The sequence below is a fragment of the Falco rusticolus genome, chromosome 11 (genome assembly GCF_015220075.1).
Source record: "Falco rusticolus isolate bFalRus1 chromosome 11, bFalRus1.pri, whole genome shotgun sequence".
NCBI classification, from domain to species: Eukaryota; Metazoa; Chordata; class Aves; order Falconiformes; family Falconidae; genus Falco; species Falco rusticolus.
Window position 1 is genome coordinate 19,882,277 of NC_051197.1, and position 24,967 is coordinate 19,907,243.

At 41.1% G+C, this 24,967-nt stretch overlaps 1 protein-coding gene across 1 annotated transcript; it reads right to left on the minus strand.

Moving 5' to 3' along the window:
- Positions 1-603: 603 nt before the first annotated feature.
- On the minus strand, positions 604-24,967 carry CNN3 (calponin 3). The gene is made up of 7 exons (XM_037403809.1): positions 24,802-24,967; positions 5,839-5,960; positions 5,328-5,394; positions 3,804-3,941; positions 3,187-3,303; positions 2,288-2,434; positions 604-1,716 (listed from the first exon to the last, which is right to left on the minus strand). Exons 1-7 carry the CDS (start codon positions 24,856-24,858, stop codon positions 1,369-1,371), a joined length of 996 nt encoding a protein of 331 aa, XP_037259706.1. The 5' UTR covers positions 24,859-24,967; the 3' UTR covers positions 604-1,368.

Genomic DNA, 24,967 nt, shown 5'->3' on the forward strand with positions numbered 1-24,967 from the left:
GCAACAGTGGCCTCCCTTGATAGCATGCTCTTTTTTTCTGTTAATAACAGCCCAGGTAAATTAGTACAGCCTGTCTGCGCTCCATAGTGAGGAAGAAAGCATTTTCCATTTAGCAATAAAGTTTTGCTATTGGTAATGGAAGGCTCAGACTGCAGACCAGCAGGCACGAAGCCTGGGGTACCTCTTTACTTACTGTAAAAGCAAGGGTGTCAGAAATTCTCAAAGTGATGGTGTGAAGGGTACAGGCTGAAACAGACGCAGCGTTAAGTATGTGCGGTTCCTCATTTGCCTTGAGAAAAGGGCAGGGATTTAGGGAACAGCTAAGGATCTCTGGTCATAACCTCACAGTCATGTCGAGGGGAAGTGACCTCTGCTGTAAAGGAGCTACGTTCCTTTCCTGTTAAGTCACTGTCACTCATTCCCAGGAGATTTTTACAAGGGTGTTAGATTAAATCCCATGGACAAGAAAGAACCCGAACTGCAACAGACAGCAGTTCTACATTACCCTTAACAAAGGCAAAGGTGATGCTGATTTGGGAATAGTTTTTATGACACCTGATCTTTAAGAATGGTAGCATAACAAATGAGACAAGATCTTCCACATACCTTTAAGAAAAAATATTTATTTATAAAAATACACTGGGATCAGTTTGAGAAGTGTGGCAATAAATACAGTTCAAGGAAGAAAAAGCGTTTCTACATGGATATATTATGGCACAATAAAAGGTGAATGCACCATCAATCATGGGACTTCTGTTGGCTCAAGACTTTGTACAAGCTCCCTTTTTAGTAAGACAACTATTTCTAAGTTTGGTCAGTGTTGATAATGGAATGGATACACAATCACGGATGCGCACTTAGGTCTAATGCAGGACTTACCATTAGCAAACAATACCTTAGAAACGTAGTAATGATACTTAAACCACTAATGTGATGTCTTAGATTTAATTGGCAAAGACCACATTTAACTTTAAGCATGAAATTCTTTTGTCTCATCTGTAAAACAGAAAAGCTGTAAATATGTAAAATGAAGGCTTAATGTGGTATGTAAATACCTACTTAAGTAGAGATTGTGAGAATGCATAGCTCCTTATCAGACGACCTGGCTGTACAAGAGCACTCCCCCTTTCACAGTATTCCTTTTACTTCATATGCAGTTATTGTTTATGCTGTAGACTACAAGTGTTACAGCACTAAAGGCAACTAGACAGGGAAAGGGTAGAGAAAGGAAAAAGGAATGTATGTAAGGCAATATTTCTTCAGGTACATTAAGCATAGTGTGTAGGAGAGACAGGTAACAATTCCACAAGGCTAGTTTCGTTCTTACTGAATAAAATAATGCACTAATACTGAACTTTTGATGCAAAGCTAATAATCAATGCCCTGGTCACTGTACTGACCATGGTAATCTCTTTGATAGTCATCTTGGTACTCTCCGTGATAGTCATCTGGGTATTCTGCCTGATAATCGCTATCGCTGATTTCTGACCCGTTAGTTCCTGTTCCTTGGCTGCCGTTATGAATGACAGGTTCTGTTGGTGCAGCACAGTACTTGGGGTCATACACTTGCCGTCCAAGCCCATACACACTCATTCCCTTCTGTGAAGCTACTTTGTTGGTACCCATTTGTAATGAAATAGTTGAGTTATCCACAGGTTGTAATATGTGCTTCTGATCGTAGATGTCTCTTCTGGTACCTGGTGCCAGCATACCAGCCTAATAAAAGAGGATTGTAGAGGTTCAGTAAGAAGGTCAGGAGCTGTGATTAGTACTAGATTTATGATTATAACTAGCACACCTTGCTGGGAGAGCTAGACAGTAGAAAATGAAGTGTAACAAAACAGCACAGCAGCAAGTCTTTCCTAGCAAGATAAATCACAAAAGAAAGTCCTTGCAGAAAGGTCCAGTTTAATTTCCCTTTTGGACATAATATACTAAGTGTTCACACTGAGGTAGGGCCCAGGAAGCAATTTCTTTTTTTGCCTCTCTCTAGTTAGTACTTGAAATGAAGTTACTGTTTTCTTCTGGTATAACGCAGCTAGATGGAAATTCTAGAAGCACCGGGTCATTCTTATGCCTTAAGATACTCAGCACAGAACACACTGGTGAGCGATAAGAAATTAAAGTTCTTCGATTACAGAGTAAAAGCACAGCTGAACTGTACCCTCTCGCTGCTGCCAGTTTGAGATTCCGCTACTGTGCGCCATTCGCAGCTCTCCCATCCCGCCCGGCTCTGCCGGCTGAGAGGTGTATCTGCTCTGCCGGTGTCACACGCGGTCCTGCTTACCTGACTGGCTCCTTTGTTAGTGCCCATCTGTAGGCTAATTGTCGTCTGGTCAAATGGCTTATCAGTTTGCATTTTTGGATCATAGAGGTGTCTTCTCGTTCCATAAGCAGTCATGCCTGCCTGACTGGCACACTTGTTGGTGCCCATCTTTATCACAGGGGAAGGAAGAGGTGGACAGAAAAAGCAATTTTTATTTGTACAGCAAGCACAGTCTAAGGAAACAAATACAGTTGGTAACTGTGATGGCTGATGGAAAAAGTAATTACAGTGCATGTAATTTGCTTGTAGCTTGACCTCATGTAGCTTGACCACCACCTGTAATAAATTACCCTTTCTCCACACTGAGCTTCAAAAGGCAACTGTCATCCTAAGGCATTTCAGTGACTGGCATCTGCCCAACTGCACTGTAATTAGAACGGATGTATGTGTCAAAATGTAGTAATTAACTTTCACCTTGAACAGTAACGATCCAACTGCACTGCCACAGCTTCTCCACCACAGGAATTTTAAGATTTTATACTAGTTATTTTGGCTTTTATGGCTATTAAGGAAAGTGGAGAGAAATAAAGCTCCTACCATATAAGGAGCTCAGCTATCCAAAGACTCCTACTTTGAAACCACTTTAGAGGACAGAGGTGACATGCTAATATTAGCTGTTCCTTTCCTCCTTATCACTCTTACTGCAGATTTAAAACAAACAGAAAAACCTTCCAGGCAGTCACTTGAGCTTATAAAGCAGTCAGCTGCTTACAAGAATTAAAACCTCACACCTCCTTCCATAATAACAATATATGGTAATTCTGCAGCTGGTTTTGCACAAACAAGATATCAGTTAATCAAAACAAGAAAGTTGTTCTCAAATATAACAGATTAACTGCAAACTTGAATTTCATACTTACCTGCAGGCCAATTACACTTTGACCAGCTTTTAGTTTTCCTGCATCAAAACTTCGTGCTTGTTTCTCTGCATATTTGACACCAATATCAATTGTAGTATGAAAACCTTTAGTTTTTGCCTATTTAGGGAGAGGGAAAATAGAGTATTCAGTGTTTAAAATATATTTTCTGCTACTGGAACACTGGCTTTATGGCTCTGACTCTGAGCTCTCAAGTGATGCTACAAGCAGCTTTATGTCTCATGAGGAACTCTGTCAGGGGTGAAAGAAGGTAACGGCTCCCTGTCCCATTTGAAGGTGACACTCCAAAGCTACCCAAGTATCTTTGTCAGCAGGATCAGAGCTCTCCTGTGAGCCTCCCAGATTCTGTGAATGCACATGTAGCTCCGGAGCAAGGCCGTCTGCAGTCAAGATCCCTAACTCTGAACTCCAAACCTTCCCTGGAGGCATGCGGTAGGACACAGCCCTCTGAAGTGCCACCTCTGCAGTATCTCAGACGCACAGCGGTATCTATCCCTTCCTGACAGGCTGCATGCTGCTCTCGGTATTTACATGAGTGGTAAGAGTGCACCTGGACTGGCATGTGGATTTGTGCCAATTCCAGTGGTACAAATACTTACCAGACCTGCTAGCGCCACTAGAGTAGTCTGTACTTGAGTCATATTTCCGTTTTCAAAAAGATCATTTGCTTCAAAAATGTCATGTGGCTTCATGCCATAGAGTTGGATGGCTTTGATAAAATTCCCAATGTTCTCCAGCTAAACAGAAACAAAAGCCAGTTTTCTAGTCAGTGTTTCAATTCAGAAACTAAGTAATTTTAATGCTTTCTGGTGTTGGTTCCTTTGTTTGTTTTGCTTGTTCTACGCAAGTTCTTTGCCTTGTGCAAAATGGACATCACAGCTCGCATGGCTGAGTGACTGGTAGGAAGTCTGAGATTATTTTTTTTTATTAGTTTTAATACTGACTCCGGAAATCAATCTAAAGATTTATCTAGCCTGGCATCTCTCCATCAGTATCACATACTTTGTTAGAGGGGGCTTTGATGACAAAACTGCCTCAACTACCTCCCTTCCAAAAGAACTCCTGATCTAAAATCTGCTTCAAACTGCAAAATCTGACATAGCATCCATGGCATTTGACTTGAGCAACTGATAATTTTGAGTAAAATAAAGACATAACTATGTGGATAGTATGAACATTTAACTTGGTTTGAAGGCATTTTGTTGCTCACCTCCTAGCACAAATTCAAGTAAGCTTTTGGGGTTTATTAGCACCTTTTAGTACTGCGCTGTAGAAATTAGAAAGCAATATGGAGCTGAATCTCATCTTTCCTTCTGGAGCCTTTAGAGGTATTAAACCTTTAAAAAGAAACAACAACGCAATCCTCCACTGTATTTAGAAGTCTTCAATGCCAATAAAGCCAAGAGGCTGATACAGCACTATTAAGCTAGACCTAGCAACAGTAAAGGCAGTCAACTCCAACCAGCAACCCCTCCACAGCTTGTTCTAAATGTATGTTTCCTTTGATAGTCCCTGGGCAGGGGGGAAGTGCTCAACAGAGCACTCGTAAGAAAGCAAATCTAGATATACTGAAATAAAATACATACTGTAGTTTGCACCATATTGTTTTCTGAGTTCTGTTACACAACCACATCTCCCGAGACTGTTCAGGTCCTTTCCCTCCCCATCCTCTCCAGCTGCTTTCTCAGGAAGACACTTCATACAGCGATGTCCAGGTACAGGCAAGCTGTTGACCTAACACCCTGCATTACTGCCTGGATGGAAAACTCCAGTTGTGATTTAATAAAAAAGTTAACGGCTTTTTTTAAACTTGAAAAAAGGCCTCACTATAGAGCTCTGTTGGTTTTCCATCTGAAATTTCACCTAACAGCTAAGGCACTACTGCTAAATATGTAGACTCAACTGCCATTTATAAGCCATCTCAGCTGTAGTTCTTTCTGTTAACCACGGTTCATGTACACAGCATCCTCAGCTCTTGTGTACCTATCACATACAAAACTTGGTGCTATTAAGATTTAAGGTGTACCATATTCACAGCAAATTTGTTAATACAGAACAAAAGAACTGTTTGGGGGGTTGGAGGGGTTAGAGGTGTAGTTTTGGGGTTGTTTTTTTTGTTTTACCTGGTGCCAATTTAGTTTTGATTGATTAATTTTCTTCACTGATCCTGGCTGCAGCTTATTTATAAGCCTGGGGAGGTGAAAAAAAGGGAAATGCTTAAACAATAAATCTCATCCTTATACCATCTGTGCAGGCATTATATAATACTTTCACTCATGCTTTATTAGTTGCATTAGTTTCATCAAAACTGTTAGTTTTTTTGGTTTATACAGCGTACCTAGCTCAGATCTCAGGTCTAACAAGTCTAACAGACTGTAAGAACTTTTGTGTGCCATTTGATTATTACAGAAAAGAGCTTTTCCATTAAATTTAGACACATTTAGAAATCTTTGAAATATAAAGGAGATTGAAGTTTTCATTCTTTTCCAATTTCAAAGAAGCTGTCTCCCACCCTACTGTCAGCTGTCTGACTATTATTGTTGATGTGTTTGAAAGGAAGTCTTCAGAAAGTCCCTCTTTAGTTCCTCAGAAGTTGAAAGGTGCTAAAAATAAGGTTACTTAATAAATGCTTACTCGCATAAGATTATGCCATCTTTTAATCCCAGTTGAAAGTTTGCACCAATGCTCAGCCCTGTCACCTCTTCTATCCAGTTACGCAGGTCTTCTTCTATCTGGGGGTCATATTTCAAGGCAATCTGTAACACAAGCAGTTGTAAAGTTACTTCACAAAAGAAAATTGCAACTCTTCCCCACCCCCACACACAAATCCATTTTGAAGAGTATGCTATAGCATTTATCCAGTAATGTTGTTGATGGATTTTAAATATCAGAGTACAAATATAGGTCTTTTATCCCTTCTACTCTAATGTTTATGGCTTTTCCAAATGTTTATTTGCAAACAGTGCTGTGAAGCGTTCAACAGTTCCTCCTACTATAGGAATTGTTGGGAGTCTGCAAATAGTCTTTTGACAGTGGCAGAGGAACAATGACTTTTTTGAAAAACTATTCTATCCAAGTTATACTTCAGCAAGAATTAAAAAAGTGAAAAAGAATGCTGAATTGCCATGCCATCAGTACTATAGCTCGGATGTAGATTTCTACATGGGAACTTTTATAATAGATTTGAAGTTATTAAGCTGAAGATTACAGTGGGTTTGCTTTTTTAGCTAGATTGTGATTAATGGAGATGACAGAGTAAGTTTTGCCCTTGTTGCTACAACATTAAGAGTTCTCTCGCTGGAGATTCTGGGAGTTGCGTGTGTGGCTTTTTAAAACTTCATCTTTAGTATGCCTGCTATTTCTTTTCTTTGTCCTTGCTGGAAGACTCTTAACAGAATAAACTGTGATCTCATGTCTTAATTGCAAAGAGAGAAAACCTGCAATGATCTTTGAAGTTAAATGCATCAGAGACCCACAGCTGCTAGCAAGGCAAGTTAAAAACTCCTTTTCTGTACGTTCAGACTTCACTACTTGGTGTGTCAGTTTACACTTCAGATGCTAGAAACCAACGCATGTGAACAGAATGCTTAAACCCAGTAAACTTTAACGATGCCGGCACCTAATGGGGTTCATGCTGCACTCTGCCCTTCGCAGCCCTCCCCTGAAGACGCACAGAAGCAGCTCAAACCTCCTTCAGACCAAAGCTGTTACCTTCGCAATACTTATCCACGCTGGCGAGGGGGAGAAAGGGGATTATATCGCCAACAGCATTGCTACTTTTTCTACAGACAAAACAAGTTATCTGAGCACAAGATTGTATGGCATAAATAACCTCCACTGGCAGGGAGGCTGGCAACGCTTTTCCACCTTCATTAAAAGTTGTCCCGCATGGGTCAGCGAGCAAGATGGGGGACGAGGGAGCTACTGTGAGAAACCTGACAGGCAAGCACAGAATGTACTTTTCTAACCGATAGAAAATGAGCTCAGCTACCACCAGTCGCTTGCAAATAAATTCCTAACAAGAAACGCATGTAAAGGCATTCACATTCAGACCAAAATGTAAATTTCAGAGTTTTTACATATAGTCACAGACTTCAGCCCAGAAAGGCCAAATATTAGCAGCTATTTATACTGCAGGAGATTATAATTTCAACCTATCTGAATTACTTGGGTAGAGGCAACTGCTATGTTTTGGCTAGTGTCAGTAATCCCCAACTCCAGACTGACCAAACTTAAAATTACAGTATTCTGTTCCCTTAATTTTTCTTATAAGGAGAATGGAAAATTCCTGTATCTCTGGCTTTACTTCAAAACCTTGCCTGAATAATACTTACTTTCCTTAGACTGTTTGGAATGGTGGTGCTATGGTGCCTTAGTTACAGATCAGGATAACGGCCTAACCCAGTCCCTTATTCAGCTCTGGGTTAAGGTGTAAAATGTAGTGCGATATTGTGCACAAGATGACAAGCACCTTGGTGCCCAGACCAAAGCTAGTCTAAAAGAATCAAGACAGCCCTCTTCTCATTGAAGAAAAAAGGAAAAAAGCTCACGTAATCCTGCCTAGTGTAAGGAAAATGTCATGGGGTTTTTTGTAATCACACCTTTTGGATATTAGATAGCTAAAATGAGAAGCAAACTGGAAAAGCCAGAGGAAGTTCATTTTGTCTCTTGGGTGACAGACAGCCCTCTTACACCTTCCTTAAGTTTAGCAACCAGAAGCAACCAACACAACGACATTCTTCATTTATAGTGACAGTAATGATAGTAAAGCCCCTTTTTTGAGAGGCTACCAGAAATGGTAAGATCTTGAAAACGGTGTATGGGGAAGTTGGTTATCTCTCTCCTTCCTAACCTGGTGATTAGCTTAAAACTACTTTTCATGAGTATTTTTATTTCCTATGGAAACAAGGCTTATGTGATCGCAGCCTGAAATCTGTCTCCCCAGTAACTTTTGGCAGAACTCACCTAGCTTGTTTAAACTTATAGAAAACCTGCAATCTCAGACACAACAAAGTCAGTTATTATTATGTGTGAAAGTATCTGTGCAAGAAGAAAAATCCCAAAAGACTGAAACATAGCATCAGACTTCTCTTGCACATTCGAGAACCTACAGAGATCTTATGAAAGTGGTCTCACCCACAAAATTTTAAGTTACGTGGACAGACAAGACATACAGTAGGTAATGTACTTCTGTACACCACTTCAATTGAAACAACAGGATTTGTAGGAAGGCCAGAACTCGGTATGTTGTGATAGTCCAGTTAGATGACAGCAGACAACTTGGGCTGGTTGTTTTTACGTTGACAGTTCACACTACATTAAATTCACCATTCTAAGATGCATGTGAATACACAGAGGGATTTAAGCTTATCTCTTCTGCAATTTGTTAGTTAGAAATGTACGAACATTATGCTTTCTGAAAATTCAGGCAGTTTCTGTTTCAGTGTAGCTTAACAACTATTCTAAGTCATAGTTTAGCTATGCTGCAGTTGGAATTGTCTGAAATACAACTGTACTTGTCTTTCTACAACTTATTTTTCTAAAAATTTATTTGTTTTTAAGCACTGGTAATGATTTTTTTTTAAAGAGGAAATTGAGTCTGTGATCATGCCACCAAGAGAGAAATTTTAAAGATCACACTATCTCTTCCCTCCCCATATTAAAAAAAAAAAGAAAAGTAAGTAAATATGGAAGCCAATAAGAGCCAGAACCCTAAAGACTTCTGCAAGTGTGGCTATTTTAATCTTTCTTGGCAAGCACATAAAGGGGAAAAAAATGGCAAAATTTTTCCTCACTTAATACTAAGTGCCTTCCATATGAATTGCTGCCCCCATAGCTTGGAGAAGTAGTCAGATGGAATTTTATCACTTCTCCTGAAAAATATTTACTTTATGTTGGAGTACTTTGCCATGTGTTCAAATCTTGAGTTTTTCAAAAGGTTTTAAATAAACTTGGAGTATCACTACATGCTTATCTAAAGATAAGAAATAAAAAACGCTTATACATGTGAGGAAACTTGTGTTATTGCCACTAAAAGCATTACTACTAGATCTGCTAGTTTTCAAAATTGTCTTCACTACTGTGTGGTTTGCCTTAAGTATGGTAAAGTTTTTGTTTTGATTGCTGACCTGTTGGGAAACTAGGTTACAGAAAGTGAAGAGTGGTGATAGTTTCTTTGAAAATTATGCTTCATCTACCTGAAAAGCTAGAGGTGTGGAAACTTTAGAATCTGGTTTTAAACATGTGACAAGAAGGGGTTAAACAGGGACAGTGACAGATCATGTGCTACCAGGAGCAAGGCATTATACTTGCTCTGAACTCTTACCTCTCTTACTCCCAATGGCACAACCAGAAGTTATGTAACACTAAGTTAGTGAATACTTCATATTTTCCACATAGCAATCAAAGGAAAACTGGAACAACTCTGAAAGACATCTAAAGGGGAAGCTGGAAGCTTTGATATAAATGAAAAAAAAAAAAAAAAAAAAAAGGCTTTTTCCATTACTCCTAATCAACGTGCCAACATTTGATCCTTTTTAAGTACTGAACTTTCATGGAAGATACTTAAGTCTTACAAGTCCACAGCAAAAGAAAACATCATCTACTAAAGATGAAAGCGGTAGCTAAGCAGCTTCATTCAAAGTATACATAGTCAGTGCCATGAAAAAACCTAGTTTCAGAACACTAAAAAAGATGAATTTGTAGCAATGGATATAAACATTTTATACAAGTTTAAAAACAGATAGCAGTAAGCTAACTGTTGATTTCTTTGTTCTGACAAATCTTGAAAGATACATAAGGTTGTAAATGCTACTTTGAGATACAGATTTAATAGAAATATCTTTGAAAGGAAACTGAAGTTTATACAACTGGTCAAAATTATAAGTGATCTAAGGTTGTGGGAGGAAAAGGAGAAGAGTAGGCGTTTGTAATACTTGCCTATTACAAGCTGATGTACATACATTTATGCCAAAGTATGCCTCAGGCTAGAATCCCTGGGTTAAACTTGATTCTTCTGGCAACTGCAGCCCTGATTCTCCCATCTCGTCCTGTTCACATAGGACTTTCCTGTCTGGGACCTCTTGCAGTGTAAAAACCCTCCCTCCATCCGTCCTACAAGAACAGCAATCATCGCTGTTTTTATCAAGTGTATGGATTCCTGGAAACAAATGAGGTTCTGCTGGCCAACTTTAATGATCTGTCTGTGTCCCTTGAAGTTACTCAGTGCGCTTGTAGCATGTTAAGTTTGAGTGATGATGTTAAACAGTATTTCACACCATAAATGATATCATATGGACTTTCAATTGTCCTTTTATACTAATCTTTTCCAAATTACACAGTACACAATGTACACTAAGGGCTACACATATGCCAAATCTCCACTTTTAAGAGTTCAGCTGTCTATATTGCTGCTGCTCTGGAAAAATACTGTAACAGTATTGCAAGAAAGCGCGCTGCATAGCTTTTTCTAAGTCACTGGGACTAACAAACAGAAAACTTAGTTGAAAAGCAGGTATAAAAGATAAAACTTCTGAAGTTACTCATCATGCCGTAACAGCTGGTACTTCTTAGTTCTGATGAAACTTGACTAAAGCTTCAGGCTTTATGCCTCCACAGCAGGGGTCAAACGTTTCAACGTGCAGCACACTAAATTTAAAGTACTAGTAACCATCTGAAGAAACTAGTATCTGGTCAAAAGTTTTAACAATAAAAGCATGTGCTTGTCAAAGCAAGTGAACAACTCTATCGTAGGCACTGTGTTTGTCAACAAAACCTAAGATTTATATACACATAAAAGTACAGCAAAATATGTTGTGTGTTGCTGTTCTCCGTGGTAAGCAAAGTACAGGGCCAAGTACAGCAAGACAAATAGCCAGGACTTTACTCCAAGACAGTATATGAAGAGGGTTACATACATTTTCACCAACCTTTTATCAACTTGGAACTGAGTGAAACTGAATCTTTATGGCTTCAGTGGTGCCTACAAACATCCTTTGCATTGAAATAAGTACTACCCTCAGAAACAATTTGTCTTGCAGAGGCCAAAGACATCACTGCTGATAGGTCTGTATCATTTGCTTAGCACTAGTTTGTGATGAGATCTTTCTCCTCCCCTTTTTAAGGCTTTATGATAGTATGGGGAAAGATGAAAGCATCATTATCTCCTGGTATCAAGGCAGAAGCCCTTGGAAGCCCTTACTCCTCAGAAGTGGGAGTGAGGCAGACTACACAGCCAGTCCCTTATTATTCACCAGAATTCCAGCTACTGGCACCTGAGCTGCCCCGTTCTGTTCATCACCTGCTGTTGCAGAACGCAGTTCTGGATCTCACATGTAAAATGTACACAGCAAAACATCTGGGCCAAAAATGTGCTAAGAGCTTACTGGTTATGTGAATGACCAAGAAAAAGGCACAGAACAGTAAGTGTTCTTGAAGTGAGCAGGAAGAAAGGGTTTCTAGATTATTTTTTTTAAATTATACAACAGAGTTAAAACTTCCTGGTTAAAATTCTATGGTGTTGTAAATAGATTATTGTACATATCTTATCTTCAGCTTTAGAGGTGAGGGAGACTGACAAGGACATTATCAGTATTTTTCTGCAGAACAGTTCTGTCTGCCAGCAGAGTGGTTATTTAATCACAGAATAAATAAATAGCATACCCTTAAAGTTGAGACAGAGAACCTAAGACAGTGGGAAAACACAAGAGTTTGGTTTTTACTGAAAGTGGGTGAGAAGGAGGAGTGACAGGGTACCAAGGTTATTGTCAAGTGGAACTTCTTGCCATTTCAGCTTTCATCATAAGTACAAATTAAAATTCCCTGCTAATCTCATGTATGTTGACCAGGACTGCATGCAAAAGCAAACGTCAGATGAGACGTGTTTGTGTACGAGAAACCCAAAGGTAAAGGGAATTTAAAAATCCAGATGAAAACCTAAGGAAAGGACTTCAAAAACTGAAAGCCACCATTAAGTATGCCCTGGTATTTGAACGTGGGTTTTTTTTTTCTGTCATAAAGGACTGTTGTACAGAAAGGCAGAGAACACACTGTGTTAAGGTCAATATTCAAAGAACTCACTATATCCCACTACACTACTTAGCACAAAAATTTTACAGCTGTATCCATTTGGCTTAATATTCAACAGTATTTTTTTTGTTATGCATGGCATAATTGATAACCTGCCAACGTCTCACTGTTTTCTCTGTAAATCAAAACTTAGGCTACAACCTTTAAAGGATGGATGGATAAGCATTAATCCAAAATTCCTGGCACTCTTCCCATTGGCGCCAGTTGAAATTCTGAAGAACAAGCCATGCCTCAAAGTTTCCAAGTCATCTTACAAGTACGATACCTGTAGTCATGCATGGCATTTGTTGCCAGATCAGCAAGCTGGAAGAACTAAGAGTTCTACTCCCTGGCTGTCCAGTACGATTTTGTGACAGCCTGCAAACTATTCAAGAAGCAAATGATACCATCTCTTCCCTCAGAGTGCACCAACAACTCGGATGTACGCCTGCCCTTGGACTGAATACTGGTTCCCTCTCATTTTCTGCAGCTGTACTACTGCAAATCCCTTGCCCCCCCTTTCAAATCCGTTCTCGCAGTTTTTCTCATATTTTTTGTTCATCATTTCTTGTCAGTCACAGTTTTCTGGCTTAGAACTCCCGTTCTCCTTAGTCATCAGCTTCCACTTCAACTGTAGCACCTTCTGGTCTTGCCACTATGCATGATACTTCTTGATATCGAGTCCCTTCGCACTGTGTCTTTACTCTGTAGATTGCTGAACAGTTTAAATTTTTTCGCAGAACATTATTTCAGCAATAGTCACTGCATATTATTTGAAGCCATTGCTGTTTTCATTTGAAAAAATCACTGGGATATGAAGTTTTTTCTCTGCTAAGACACCGTTGATCCAACCTGATGCACAAAAGCCTGTTATTCCCCGACGAGAACAGATTCTCCTTGCTTTGAAACTCGCCCCTAGTATAGCTCTGTATGACACAGCAGATCTGGGTAGGGTCCGACATCACTCGGCGTGATGTCTTCTGAAACAGCATGGAGTGCTGTGCTGAAAATGTGGGTAACCTGCTGTGCTGACAAACTTCAGTGACGTCTATTTGCTCTTTTTCTGTGAGGGGTAAAAAAATAAAATCTAACAGAACAATCTGCTGCATAAACAGCAACCCCCCCAAAAATCTATAAATAATCTAGTTTTCCTAGTGCTAACCCAACAAATATCTCCTGTAATGACTTCTACTATAACTTTGGTGGAACAGTAGTTCTCAAAGGCTAGGTGGAGCCTGCAAACAGAAACACTAACACCAATGATCCCTGTATCATTCCAAGAATACTTTTCTGATCTATTGCTGCTATAGCAATCCAGAAAATTATAGATTCTTTCAAGTTCAGTTATTTCTCTTCCCAATAGAACAGCTTTTAAAATATGTCATGTCGCAAGCAAACTCTATTGTGACTCTGTAGCCTTTCCCCAAGGCCAGCTGTGTTGACAAGTCTTCCAACTTCACCTTCCAAACAGGACCACAAAATCTCATTGTTCAGTCAAGAGTGCTTCTCCACACCTTTTTTTCTTCTCTTCAACCCCTCTTCACACACCAAAAGCAGGAATTATGTTTTACAGCAGCAAGCAGCTAACTAGTAACACAAACGTACCTCTCAAAAAAAGTTAGCTTAAACTGAAGTCCGTTGATGCAAGCTTTGCTAAATGGTACTCAAAGTGCCCATTCCTTCTGCCTCTCCAGCAAAGGCACAGTCCACGTTGTGCTTTCTCAGCACTTGTTTCAAAGGTCAGCCTCAAGACTCTGCTGCTTTCACCCCTCTTTTGCCCCCACCCAATAAGCTCAGCCACTTGACTGCTCACTGCCGCTTACAATCCCCGGCATAGGCTTGAATGAGAAACAACCCAGATGATGTGGCAGGAGCCCAGGTAATGGGCATGTCCCAGTTAATGGCACTCGCTGCTACCCACCAGCAGCTCTGACCCTGTATCGTTGCCTGTCAGCCTGCTCTGATTAAATTCTATGAACTTCACACCAGCTGAACAGGCTAACTGAGGTGCCTGCGATAAGTATTCATAAGGAAAACACAGATTTCTCTCAAGAATATTCTTGCCGCCTCTGCAGCCTTGCACAAAATGATTCAATTTGTATTTTTTGTAATTTAGGTGGAAGATGTGATTTCTTGAGAAGTTCCTTAGCTTCTACTAGATAGCAAAGTCTGCCTAGATTTATCTTTCATACAGGTAGTAGATCAAGTCTCTGAATTCACACACAGCATGCTTTTCTGGTTGAGGTAATCTTACCCATACCCAGTTTTCTTAGCAGAAGCACAAGAAACACAGATTTCATGCCCTAAGCTTTAGAAGATCTTGCCTATCAGCTGCTTCACACTATTGTTTTGCTTTACCACCACCACCAAAAAAAAAATATTGGAAGAATGCATTCAGCACAAAGAACGCAACGAAACATAATCTGCTTCTGCTGCTCCCTGCCCTCCATCTCGCCCCCTCCCTTCCCAGGTATATTGCTGACTGGTTAAAGTTCAGTAGGTGATGCACAATGTCAATTATATTCCAGGAATCATCCAAAAATATTTTGGATATGCCCCCCCCCCCCCAGCAAGTTGTGCTTTAACCACATGAAAAGAGTTATAAAGAAAAATACAATCTACAGTTCATGTGATAGTTAAAAAGAAAGTGATGACCATGAACACGTTGGAAAATATTTACTTGATTTTGTAATAATATCCCTATCTAAAGGCCTACATTGAAATTTACAAGATTACTGAAGAAAGTCTAAGGAAAACTAAGAGGAGTATTTGAAATTTACATAGCTCCTGTAGACAGTTCTACATAAATCATAAAATCTGCATAGCAGACAGCTGGACAGATTTTTTTGTAAAAAAACTCTTATGATTATACAAACTTTTAGCTCAGCTCTTTGTCTAATGAAAATGTAGTTTAAGTTATGTAGAGATCAAGGCATAAGCTTTCTATACTAAGGTTTATAATGAGTACAAAAGAAAGTACTACTGTTAAAGTAGGAAAGAGTAAAACTCTTAAGCGGTTCTGATTAACCACTAGTAACTTCTAAACCAATGCTTTTCAACTATTAAGCATGAGCAGAAAGAACAGTTAGCACTGCTAGGGGTGGGTAGGGGCTGCACATATATACTGTATTCGAAACTCAGGATACCACAAGGTAATCTGTAGTCTCGTTACGCTGCACACCTGAATTCATTGTAGGTTTGAAATGCACAGGCAGCAACATGTGGGCAATACTGCATTGCAAATGGTGTGAGAGAGAGGTCCCAACCCTCAATTAAAGGTTCCATGTCGAACAAAATGCTCAGGTGCCTTGACTGAACTCTGTTCGTTATTTTTTTGTTCTAATTATTTTCTATCCATCCAAAGACCAGTTCTTTAACAAAAAAAAGCTGTGACATTAAACATTAAAGATAATTTTATTAAAAACTGCTAGATTCTTCCAAATAGAAGTACCATTCCGTATCACAAAGTTTTTCGTACCATCCCTTATTAACGACAAAGGATGCTATCAAGACAGACCAAGTGAAAAAAGCAACAGTCTTATTTTCTTAAAAAGTTACTTTTACTTTTTGCTTTTATTGGGGCATGGTTAATACAGCGATGTCAGTAAGATAAGGTACAGCTTCTTGCAAAAACAAGCAAAGAACATTTAGTCTTGGAACACTAGATACGTGTCTGAACTATATACATGGTTCATTGGCTTAACACCATTGACTTTCAGATATGATATATAATGTAACTTCAAACCGATCCCACGTAGCGTTACAAAGTTAACCAAAGCGGTGGCAGCTCAGGCCGGTCAGGCGGTGGGAATGTCAACAGGAGCTGCAGTGCGGGTCCTGTTCCAGCGCATCCTTCTGCTTGGTGTGTGCTGGCGTGAGCTCTGACTCGTGCTTCGTCCACTCTCTGCACTGAAGGGGAATGTTCTGGTGGGGCCCATGCTAGCAGCAGGTAAGAGCTGGCTTTCCCATGAACATCTGAATATAGCCAAATCCCTTCCCAAATGCATGCGCCTGTTATGCCTTAACTTTTGTGGGGAAGGCTTCTAGCACTTAAGTCAATTGATCAGGGACAACAGAAAAATACTTTTGAATTAAATTACTCTTATTTGAGCAAAACCAGGAATACTAAGATAATGCTCTCTTACGTAAACACGAGGCTGTAGCAGTGGAAATATAAACAGGAAAGCAATATAACAGGAAAACTTTATTAGCAGGAAAGCAAAGTAACGTTTTTATAGTAGTAACATCCAGTTTTACTCTGGGAAGGGTCACGGTCCAAACATGCAAAGCAGGGTAGGTAGGATGATTTGTTTAGAATCAATCTATAATTCAGCCAGCTAGGACTTGCAGTAGATCAGAACCCACCTTCATGAAAGCATTTCAGAACAGCAAAGAACTGCAGAAACATTTAGGTTTTGCCCAAATCTAGGAAAAGACCTGGTGTTTCAAGTCCCAAAGGCTGTATGTACAAGCCACATACAGTTTCACTGCACTATACTCTTAAGGATTACTCTATAATCCAAAGGATGTCTGACTAAATAAAGTCCCAAAGAAAAATCCTGTTTAGACCCTGGAAGACCAGATCAACACTTGGAAGGGAAGCAGTAAAGGCACTGAATGGTTAAAGTCCAGTTTCCAGGAGCGAGCGAGGATCAGTGACCAGAGCAAGTTCAGGCTCCCAAGGCTTACAGCTCGCCTGGCCTAGCTGCTGGGACTGGGTAAGGAGGTTTGGTGAGAGTCCAAACAGGGCACTGGACCACAGCTGTGACAGCAGCACTTCACGCCTCGCTGCAATGGTCTCCTCTTACTGCCAGCTCCTCCAGCGTGACTTATGCCTTCAAGTCTTTATAATTCATACATCCAGATTCATACCTGCTTCAGGTAAGGGACTGTTTTATATGAGCAACAAGGAGTTTAATTGTCTCCCCTCCTAATACTTAATAAATTCTGCACTAGTTTGTGGGGGGTAGTGGGGTGGGGTGCTTGTTGAGGAGTTGTTTGGTTGTGTTTTTTTAAGGAAAAGAAACACAAGACAAACAAAGAACCACCCACCTGAAGAAAGTAAAAATTGCTTTTGAGAAAAACACTGTAATTCAATCCCACTAAACAGAAACAACATAAGTTACTCTGAGGCATTACTGCAAAATCAAAATATTTACCCAAAAGAGAGCATTTGCTGCTGAATATAGCTATACAAGTTAACAGTTGTTTAGAATCAGATACTTACAGAAAGCATTTTTAAGCAAGAGTCCCTCTTAAAGAAAAAAAGAAGGATTTTCACATGATCTCACTTAGAAAAAATCTGTTTCAAATTGCCCTACGTGTCCTGGCCTCAAGCCCACTTTTACTGAAGGCCTTTCCTGTACAGTTCCATAGGGGATGGGAATCTCTACAAAGTTTGCCTTAAAAGGATGTGTCAAATGCACAGCGTATACGGTGTTATGTAGCTACAGAAGTTAACAATTCTGAGTACAAAGAAGTTTCTATCCTTTATTCTTCAAGGCAAATTATAAATTATTTGGAGGCAAGAAAGCACCTCCAAATTCATACAAAAAAAGCTGAGGTTAAGAAAAAAATCACTGATGTGCCATTATCACAAAACAATGCATGCATGCATGCATCCGTCTGTCTGTCTTTTAAGGGCATTGACTCAGCAACAGGAATATAATAGGTATTTTTATCTAAATTTTAAACCAAATCAAACTCTGAAACCACAGCAAAAGCACATTCATTTGTACATTTTAAACAAGCAAGCATGACTGTAATACAAATTGATTTTTTTCTTTTCTGAGACTACTAATCCCATTTAATTGTCAGGACTGTCAAACTGCTTTCTTCAGAGGTGTTCTGGCCATAGGAGGTATACTGTGAGCTTGCATGTAAAGGATGCAAGACTTGATAGTTACCCCACATCCTTAAACATTAACCTCAGCAGGTTTATCTATGTTTATCTATCACCAGAAAAAGTTTTACTAAACATTTATCAATCCACGAGAAACAAGGTCACTATAATACATTTTGTAAATTCTCAGAAAGTACTTTAAATTTGGAAGTGCAGACACAGTGTGCTTTCTAAGGTTAAACATAACAGAAGTTAACAGAAGTTCACTGCAAACATCCTCACTCTTAATCTACTTAGGCACCGCGCTTTGCTGGTAGCAGCGCTGGCAGTTTCTGTCCGTGCTGTCCTCACACGTGCACAGGAGCAGACTGTCCAGTGCTCCACCTCTGCTTTGATGTTCATAAGGCAGCAGTAGCTAATCCTGGCTTTGCCATGCCATTCATCACCTTCCTTCTAGAAAAAGTGGTGTAAGCCAGGAGACAGAACTGGAAATTACATCCCTCGCACAGGGCTTAACACGGGGTAGTGATATATGTCTCGCAGTTCAAAAACGGCTGTGTACTGTTCCAAGTGACAGTTTTGAGACACATGAGAACTCCAAAAGACAACTGCCAACCTGGCAATGACATATCAAGGTTTACTGGGGATTTAGACCATTGAGAAAAAGAAATTAACTCCTGTGTCGGTGGTTTACAGCAACAACTGTCAGGTGTCACTAGGGTAGCCACTTTCACAGGTCTGTTTCAATTCACCTACTTGGGGACTACTGACCAGTGAAACTGGATACAGGGTATGTCTACCTGGCGGGGTTGTGCAAGGGCTCCTGAAGGCAATTCTCCTTGTCCGTGGGCTTGGGCAAGCACGCAGAATGGGCAGTGCTTGGCTGAAACACAGGAGGCTTTAAGCAGATGGCTGAAGCGCTAACATCCAAGTTGCTGGCAAAGGAAGTGTTTCTAGGGCAAATTACTTGCTTCTGCTTATCATAAAAAGAGATTTATCATAGGTATGAACAATGCTATATAGGTTTCACCACCATCAGTTTGTACCTGTTAGTAGGTGTACTTATTACTGCTGCAGTATTAATACTTCTACTGAAGTAGCCACAGAATTGGAAACCTATACCCGATACAGACGTGTCCTGAAATAGTAACAGTGAAGGAGGAAAATGGATTAGACACGTGAGGTAGAGCAGACATACTGAGGTAGACAGTAAAGGATGAAGATGAATGGACACACTGCAGTTAAGGTTCTCCACTGCTGGAATATCTTTCTCAAAAACAAAACCTAACCAAAACATGTAGCTATTGATTAAGGCTACTGCATTAATACCACATCTCAATGAATACAAGAACCCTTCACGCAGGAATTTACGCCAGGAGAATACAAATTAATAGTTTACTACAGCTTAATAAAGCTAGTGTTTCACTAGGTTTCTTTAAAAAGAATCCTCCGCAAAATTTCCAGCGAAAGGCTGAACTCCATTTTCTGCAATCAAGGTAGCAAACACATGCTCAGAAGCCCAAGAGGCTTCTGCCCAGAAAACAAACACTGCGTGATTTCGAAGTGGCGGGAAGCATGCAGCAGGTCCATTTTCTAGGAAGCGTTGTTGAACCCAAGTTACTGAAAATGTAAGTTTGCGTTGTTTATATCGCTAATGTGTTTTAAGAGATACATGTAGTTATTGTGCCAAACACTGAATAATTGTAAGTTTAGCTATGGAGTTATTCCACTGTCATATTTATGTTTTGTAGACAACTTTGCTATGACTCAGTTGTCAAAACTGTACCATGAAGTACTATTCTCTTAAACTGAATGCATTCTGTGCATCTGGTTGATAGATTCCATAACTAAACCTATAGCAGAAGTTTTCACTCAGCAATTCATTCACCTATGTGTATTACAATCATAAAGGAAGTTTGAAAACTGCTATTAAAAAAAAGCAAAACACAACAGGATGCTTGAAGATTAACATACTGAGAGACTTCTGGAAGACAATAAATATAAAAGACAAAGTTATTATGTTGTTCATTTGAACTGCAGATCTGTTACTAAAGCCTGGATCCAGCTGGAAAAAAATTCACAGTTATTTGGAAAAAAAATACAGAAATTGGACACAAAAAGAAAAGTTTCAGTCCTATGCACATGGAAACTGGTATTTAGCTAGTAAATGACTTGGCTGTGATCAACTATCAGAAACCATTAATTGGAGCAAACTGAGGTTTAATGCTTGATTTTGTAAAATCCTTCTGCTATTTCCTCTGGAATTCCCTTTGTAAAATCTCAGTGTTTATTTCCCTTTAACAATATCTCTGACAGCACCAAAATACAGGATTTTTAATTTATTCTCCATCAACAAACCGAAGATTTGTATAATGGAAAAGGTTAAGCAAGCTGATTTTATTTTAAACTAAACACTGAATTTAATTCAAAACTTGGAAATGAAAGATACCATTTTTTTAAAAGCTATATATATCTACGTACAAGAGAATAGGAATGCAGAGATCCTATGCTGCCGGTTATTATTAAAGAAGATATCCACCTGTGCTCTCAAAGTCTGTTTTCATTGCCTTTATCCAACACAATCTCTATTTTTATTACATCATTTCAGACAACATTAATAGAAATACACTTTATTAGCAGCAAGGATGCTTACCTAAGGTTCATAAAATTCAATGAGCAAACCTACAAGTTTGCTAAAGGAAACCAGCCTACAGGGAGTACAGAAGGGTAAAACAAGTATAGAGTAGGAACAGCTACATTTTAAGAAGGAAAAAGGTATTATTACTGTTCTGAAAGGAAGGGTGAGAAAGAGGAACGAGAGGCCCTAATAGTCTGACAACAGGCAGCCAAAACTTCATCTAGCTATTAAATCACTAATTAAAAATTCTGAAAGTTAATTATTTGAATCTGGTTCCCTGTTAAGAATACTCATAAAAGAGTAATTTCTGGACAAAGCAATTAACTCCGTTTATTTGGCCTGTAGCAAGTGAAAGACAGTACAATAATTTTCTCCTCGGCAGTTTCAGGAGGAACACAGTCATCATACCTAGGACTGGTTAGCGTTATTCACAGAGACTTCAATTCTTCTTCATCAATCCCTATTTGCCCTCGAGAAGGAAAGCAGGAAGTACTGCTGCCCTCCTGCACGCTTGCAAAATAGGAGATATTTTGTTTACAGGCTTCATTTGTCTAACAGCCTCCAGTTTGGAAAGTTTGTTTCCCTTGCTTTCCCACGTCCCTACCACTTCACTTTCAGGGTGCCAGCTGCAAGGACAGACTAACCTCAGTTACTCTGCTGTCTTTAAAAAAAAAGTTTGGGAAACAGTACTGACCTGTGCCAGCTTCCCAGCAGAGGACAGCATGGAAGGAAGGTCAGAGACTAGAGTCAAGACACAAGATAGCCAAAGGCTGTGGAACCTTTAACTCCCCACACAGACCGTATTTCCGCCGATCCTTCCTTTCGCACGAAGGTGAAACGGGCAGTTCATCAAACATAAGAGCAGGGAGAAGATAAATGCCTGCCCAATACAAATACCATTTCCATGGGAAGGGTGGAGTCATGAGGAAGCAGCTGAATGAACTGGAACCTCTCCTACTCCTGCCCGGCATTCCAGTTTGCTCCCACACCTTACACAGTGAGACAATAGAGCAGAAATTTCTGCTGATTTCTTACCTACCTCAGTTGTAAATAAGAGACAAATATAACATCAGTTTGTAGCTTTATCTGATTGTGTCACCATCTCAAGCTATGCTGACCTCATGTACTGCAGAAATTGCTTAAGAAGAAAATTATTTATTGCTTGTATAAGAAACTGTTCATTTCAATCAGCTTAAAGGGCTCCTCACTGAATATTTGTTTTGGATCAAATATCTTCTGTGATCTCAAGTAAACAGGGAATCAGCTTCAAAAGGATTACACTAGTTTGACTACCTACACATTTCTCATGCAGACAAGTTTCCTTACAGCTGGGAACAGTACACCAATTCCATCCTTTCTTTGCAGGAATGAGCAAAGAGAACTATAATAGAACCAGACACCTTATCCGTGTGAACTAAGGTAAGGAGCAAAACAAAAGAAGGGTGGAACCTCAACAAGGAAAAAAAAAAAAGGAAAAGAAAAGAAAATGAAAGGAAAAAAAAAAAAGCCAAAACACCAAACTAAAAGATTTTAAGCTTTGACAGAATCCTGAATACCAAAGAAGCAATTTTTTTTTATAAAGCATCAGGACATGGTATATTCATCTATTCAAATACCGTAGCAAACAAAAGGTCTCTCTGAACATTAATACAATGCCACATGAGAAAATAGAGAATAGAAACCAAAACCAAGAGAGTTTTCTATCCAGCACAGCTGGGCCCTCAGGCAGTGTAGCTATCAACACATCTGTTTTCTGCAGAAAAACACTGCTTGGGGATTAGCACTGAAAATTTCAAACAAGGATATCTAACATTCACCATCATTCAAGCAGGGAAGTACCACAGCTGCTTACAAAAACTACACCAATGCCACATTAGAAAAAAAACAACCAACCTGTAACACAATAGTTTGCACAAAGGTCAGTGTTTTAGAAAGCATGATTAAGATCAGTACCAAAAAATGATCCACCAAGAGTTGGAAACTAGATGTTGTTCTTCAAATCTTTATGAGACAGAAGGATCTGGAAAAAAGATTTTCTGATCTTTACAAAGAGACAATACTCTCGGATCCTCTAGGATTACAGAGAAACAGAAACATATCTAATGCACAGACCCATGCAAGATACTACATAGGAGGTACACAATCTATCTGTAACATAACTGCTTTGAAATTTGATCTCCTACAGTAAGAGCAATGTTCTCATAGTTCAAAGCTGTATCTTTTGCGGAAGTTTTTATTCTTGGTTGGTGGGGTTTCTTTGTTGTTGTTTGCTTGTTTTTTTTAAAGGAGATGAGTTAATTTGTCTGGCATATTTGAATATTTTTTTATGGCACAGCTGCACTGACATTTCCAAGGACTGCAGCAGAAGCCTGCATACAAGTAAACTGAAGCTGCCACAGAACATCCATCCCTCTGCAGTATTTGCACTGAAGAAAGCAGACCAAGTGAGTGAAATAACAGACACTGAGTAAGATAAAGTAGAAGGGCCCTTTGCATAAGGGTGTGAGACACACCAGTTTCAAACACTCTGTTAACACACGGGCTTGGAACAGTTCCTCTCAGGAGGCCCTAAGGAAGCTGATGACAATAATAAACTGAAAGAAAGAACAAAGAACTTCTTTCCACCTTGTTCCCACAAAGGCATCACTGTTAAGCCTACGTGCTTCTGTCAGTATTTTTTAAAGTAGGAGAGTATTTACTGGCTTCCTAATTCAGATACAATAATACTCAACGTATGTTTGATTGCCTTTTTTTTTTAGATTGTAATAGTATAGGTAAAATCACTAGGTTTAGATGTTGGAAGCAATCGCTCTGGAAGACATTTGGTTACGTGACGTCATCAAACTTTGCAGCAGAATCCCACAACCATCCTGAGAAAGTCAGTAAGGAAAGTAAGAGTGTATTTTATAAGGTCTACCAACATGCTAATTCAGACCTTCTACATAAATTACAATGTTTAAAGTGAACTACTTTTCCTCCCTCTTCCCCCTTCTACTCAGCCACAAGTAACACGGGATTTGGGGATTTGCTGAAGCCTGAAACCAGACATGTGCGTGAAGTAACCAGTTATTAAACACCACGTTTAGAATCTGAGGCTGTGAATAATGATGCAGTGCGCCAACTCATCCCTACTTGTTTACCGGTGTAACTTTTATTGCAAAGGTTTTTTTCCTCTTACCGGGTAACTGCTCGCTGCAAGGTAACGAGTCTGTGTAACAGGACGCAAACACGAGCGCTTTTTGCTCCCCGGAACACGAGAAAAAGCAAAGACAAGTCAGAGCGACTCAGCAAAGCAACGCGGGGAAGGCGCCCGTCCCCCGGGCAGCGGCGGCTCGGCTGCTGTTCCGAACCAACGCACCGGTGCTGCCGCGAGCCGGCTATCGGTGGGGGAGCCCCCCCCGGGCCGGGGACCCCGAGCGCGCCACCCACCCCCCGCCCCAGCGCGCGGCCGGGCGCCCCCGCGCGCCTTTGTGTGCCCCCGCCGGGCGGGGCGGGGCGGGGCCGTGCCGGGCAGACAATGCGCGGCCTGTGCGGGGCCCGCGCCGATTGGCCGCGCGCCGCCCGTGCCCATGATGTCATGCGGCTGGAATGTGCCGCGCGGGGGGCCGCGACGCGCCGCGCGCCTCATCCGCTCCGCTCGGCGCGGGCCGGCTGCGCCCTCCGCCACCGCCCGCGCCCGCCGGCCGCGGCACGGCGTGGGGCTCCGGCGAGAGGAGAGCGAGGCGCCCGCGGAGGCGAGCGGGACGTCCCGCGCGACGGCTGCCGGCGCGGGCAGGTGCAGCCCGGGCGGCAGCGCGGGGCGCGGCGCGAATCGCGGCTCCGCACACGGGCCCGCTCCCCGCCGCGGCGGCAAGTTTCCCGAGCGGTGCGGCGGGGGACAGCACCGTCCCGGGGCCGGCGGCGGCCGCGTCCTTCTCGTGCCGCCACCGCGCGGGGCGCGCGCGCCCCCGCACCCCCGCCGGGGCAGCCCAGCCTCGCGCCGCGCCGCGCCCCCGCCGGCCCGGTGCAGACAAAGCCCGGCCGAGCCCCGCGCCGCCGCCGCCGCCCGTACCTTGTTCTTGACCTCGGCGGAGAGCCCGTAGGAGGGCCCCTTGTTGAAGTGGGTCATGTCGGCGGTGTCCCCGCTGCCTGGGGGCGCTGGTCGCAGGCGCTGGCGGCTCCGGGCTGAGGCGACAGTCCGCCCGCGGCCGCGGAAAGTTCTAGTCCCTCCCTTACGG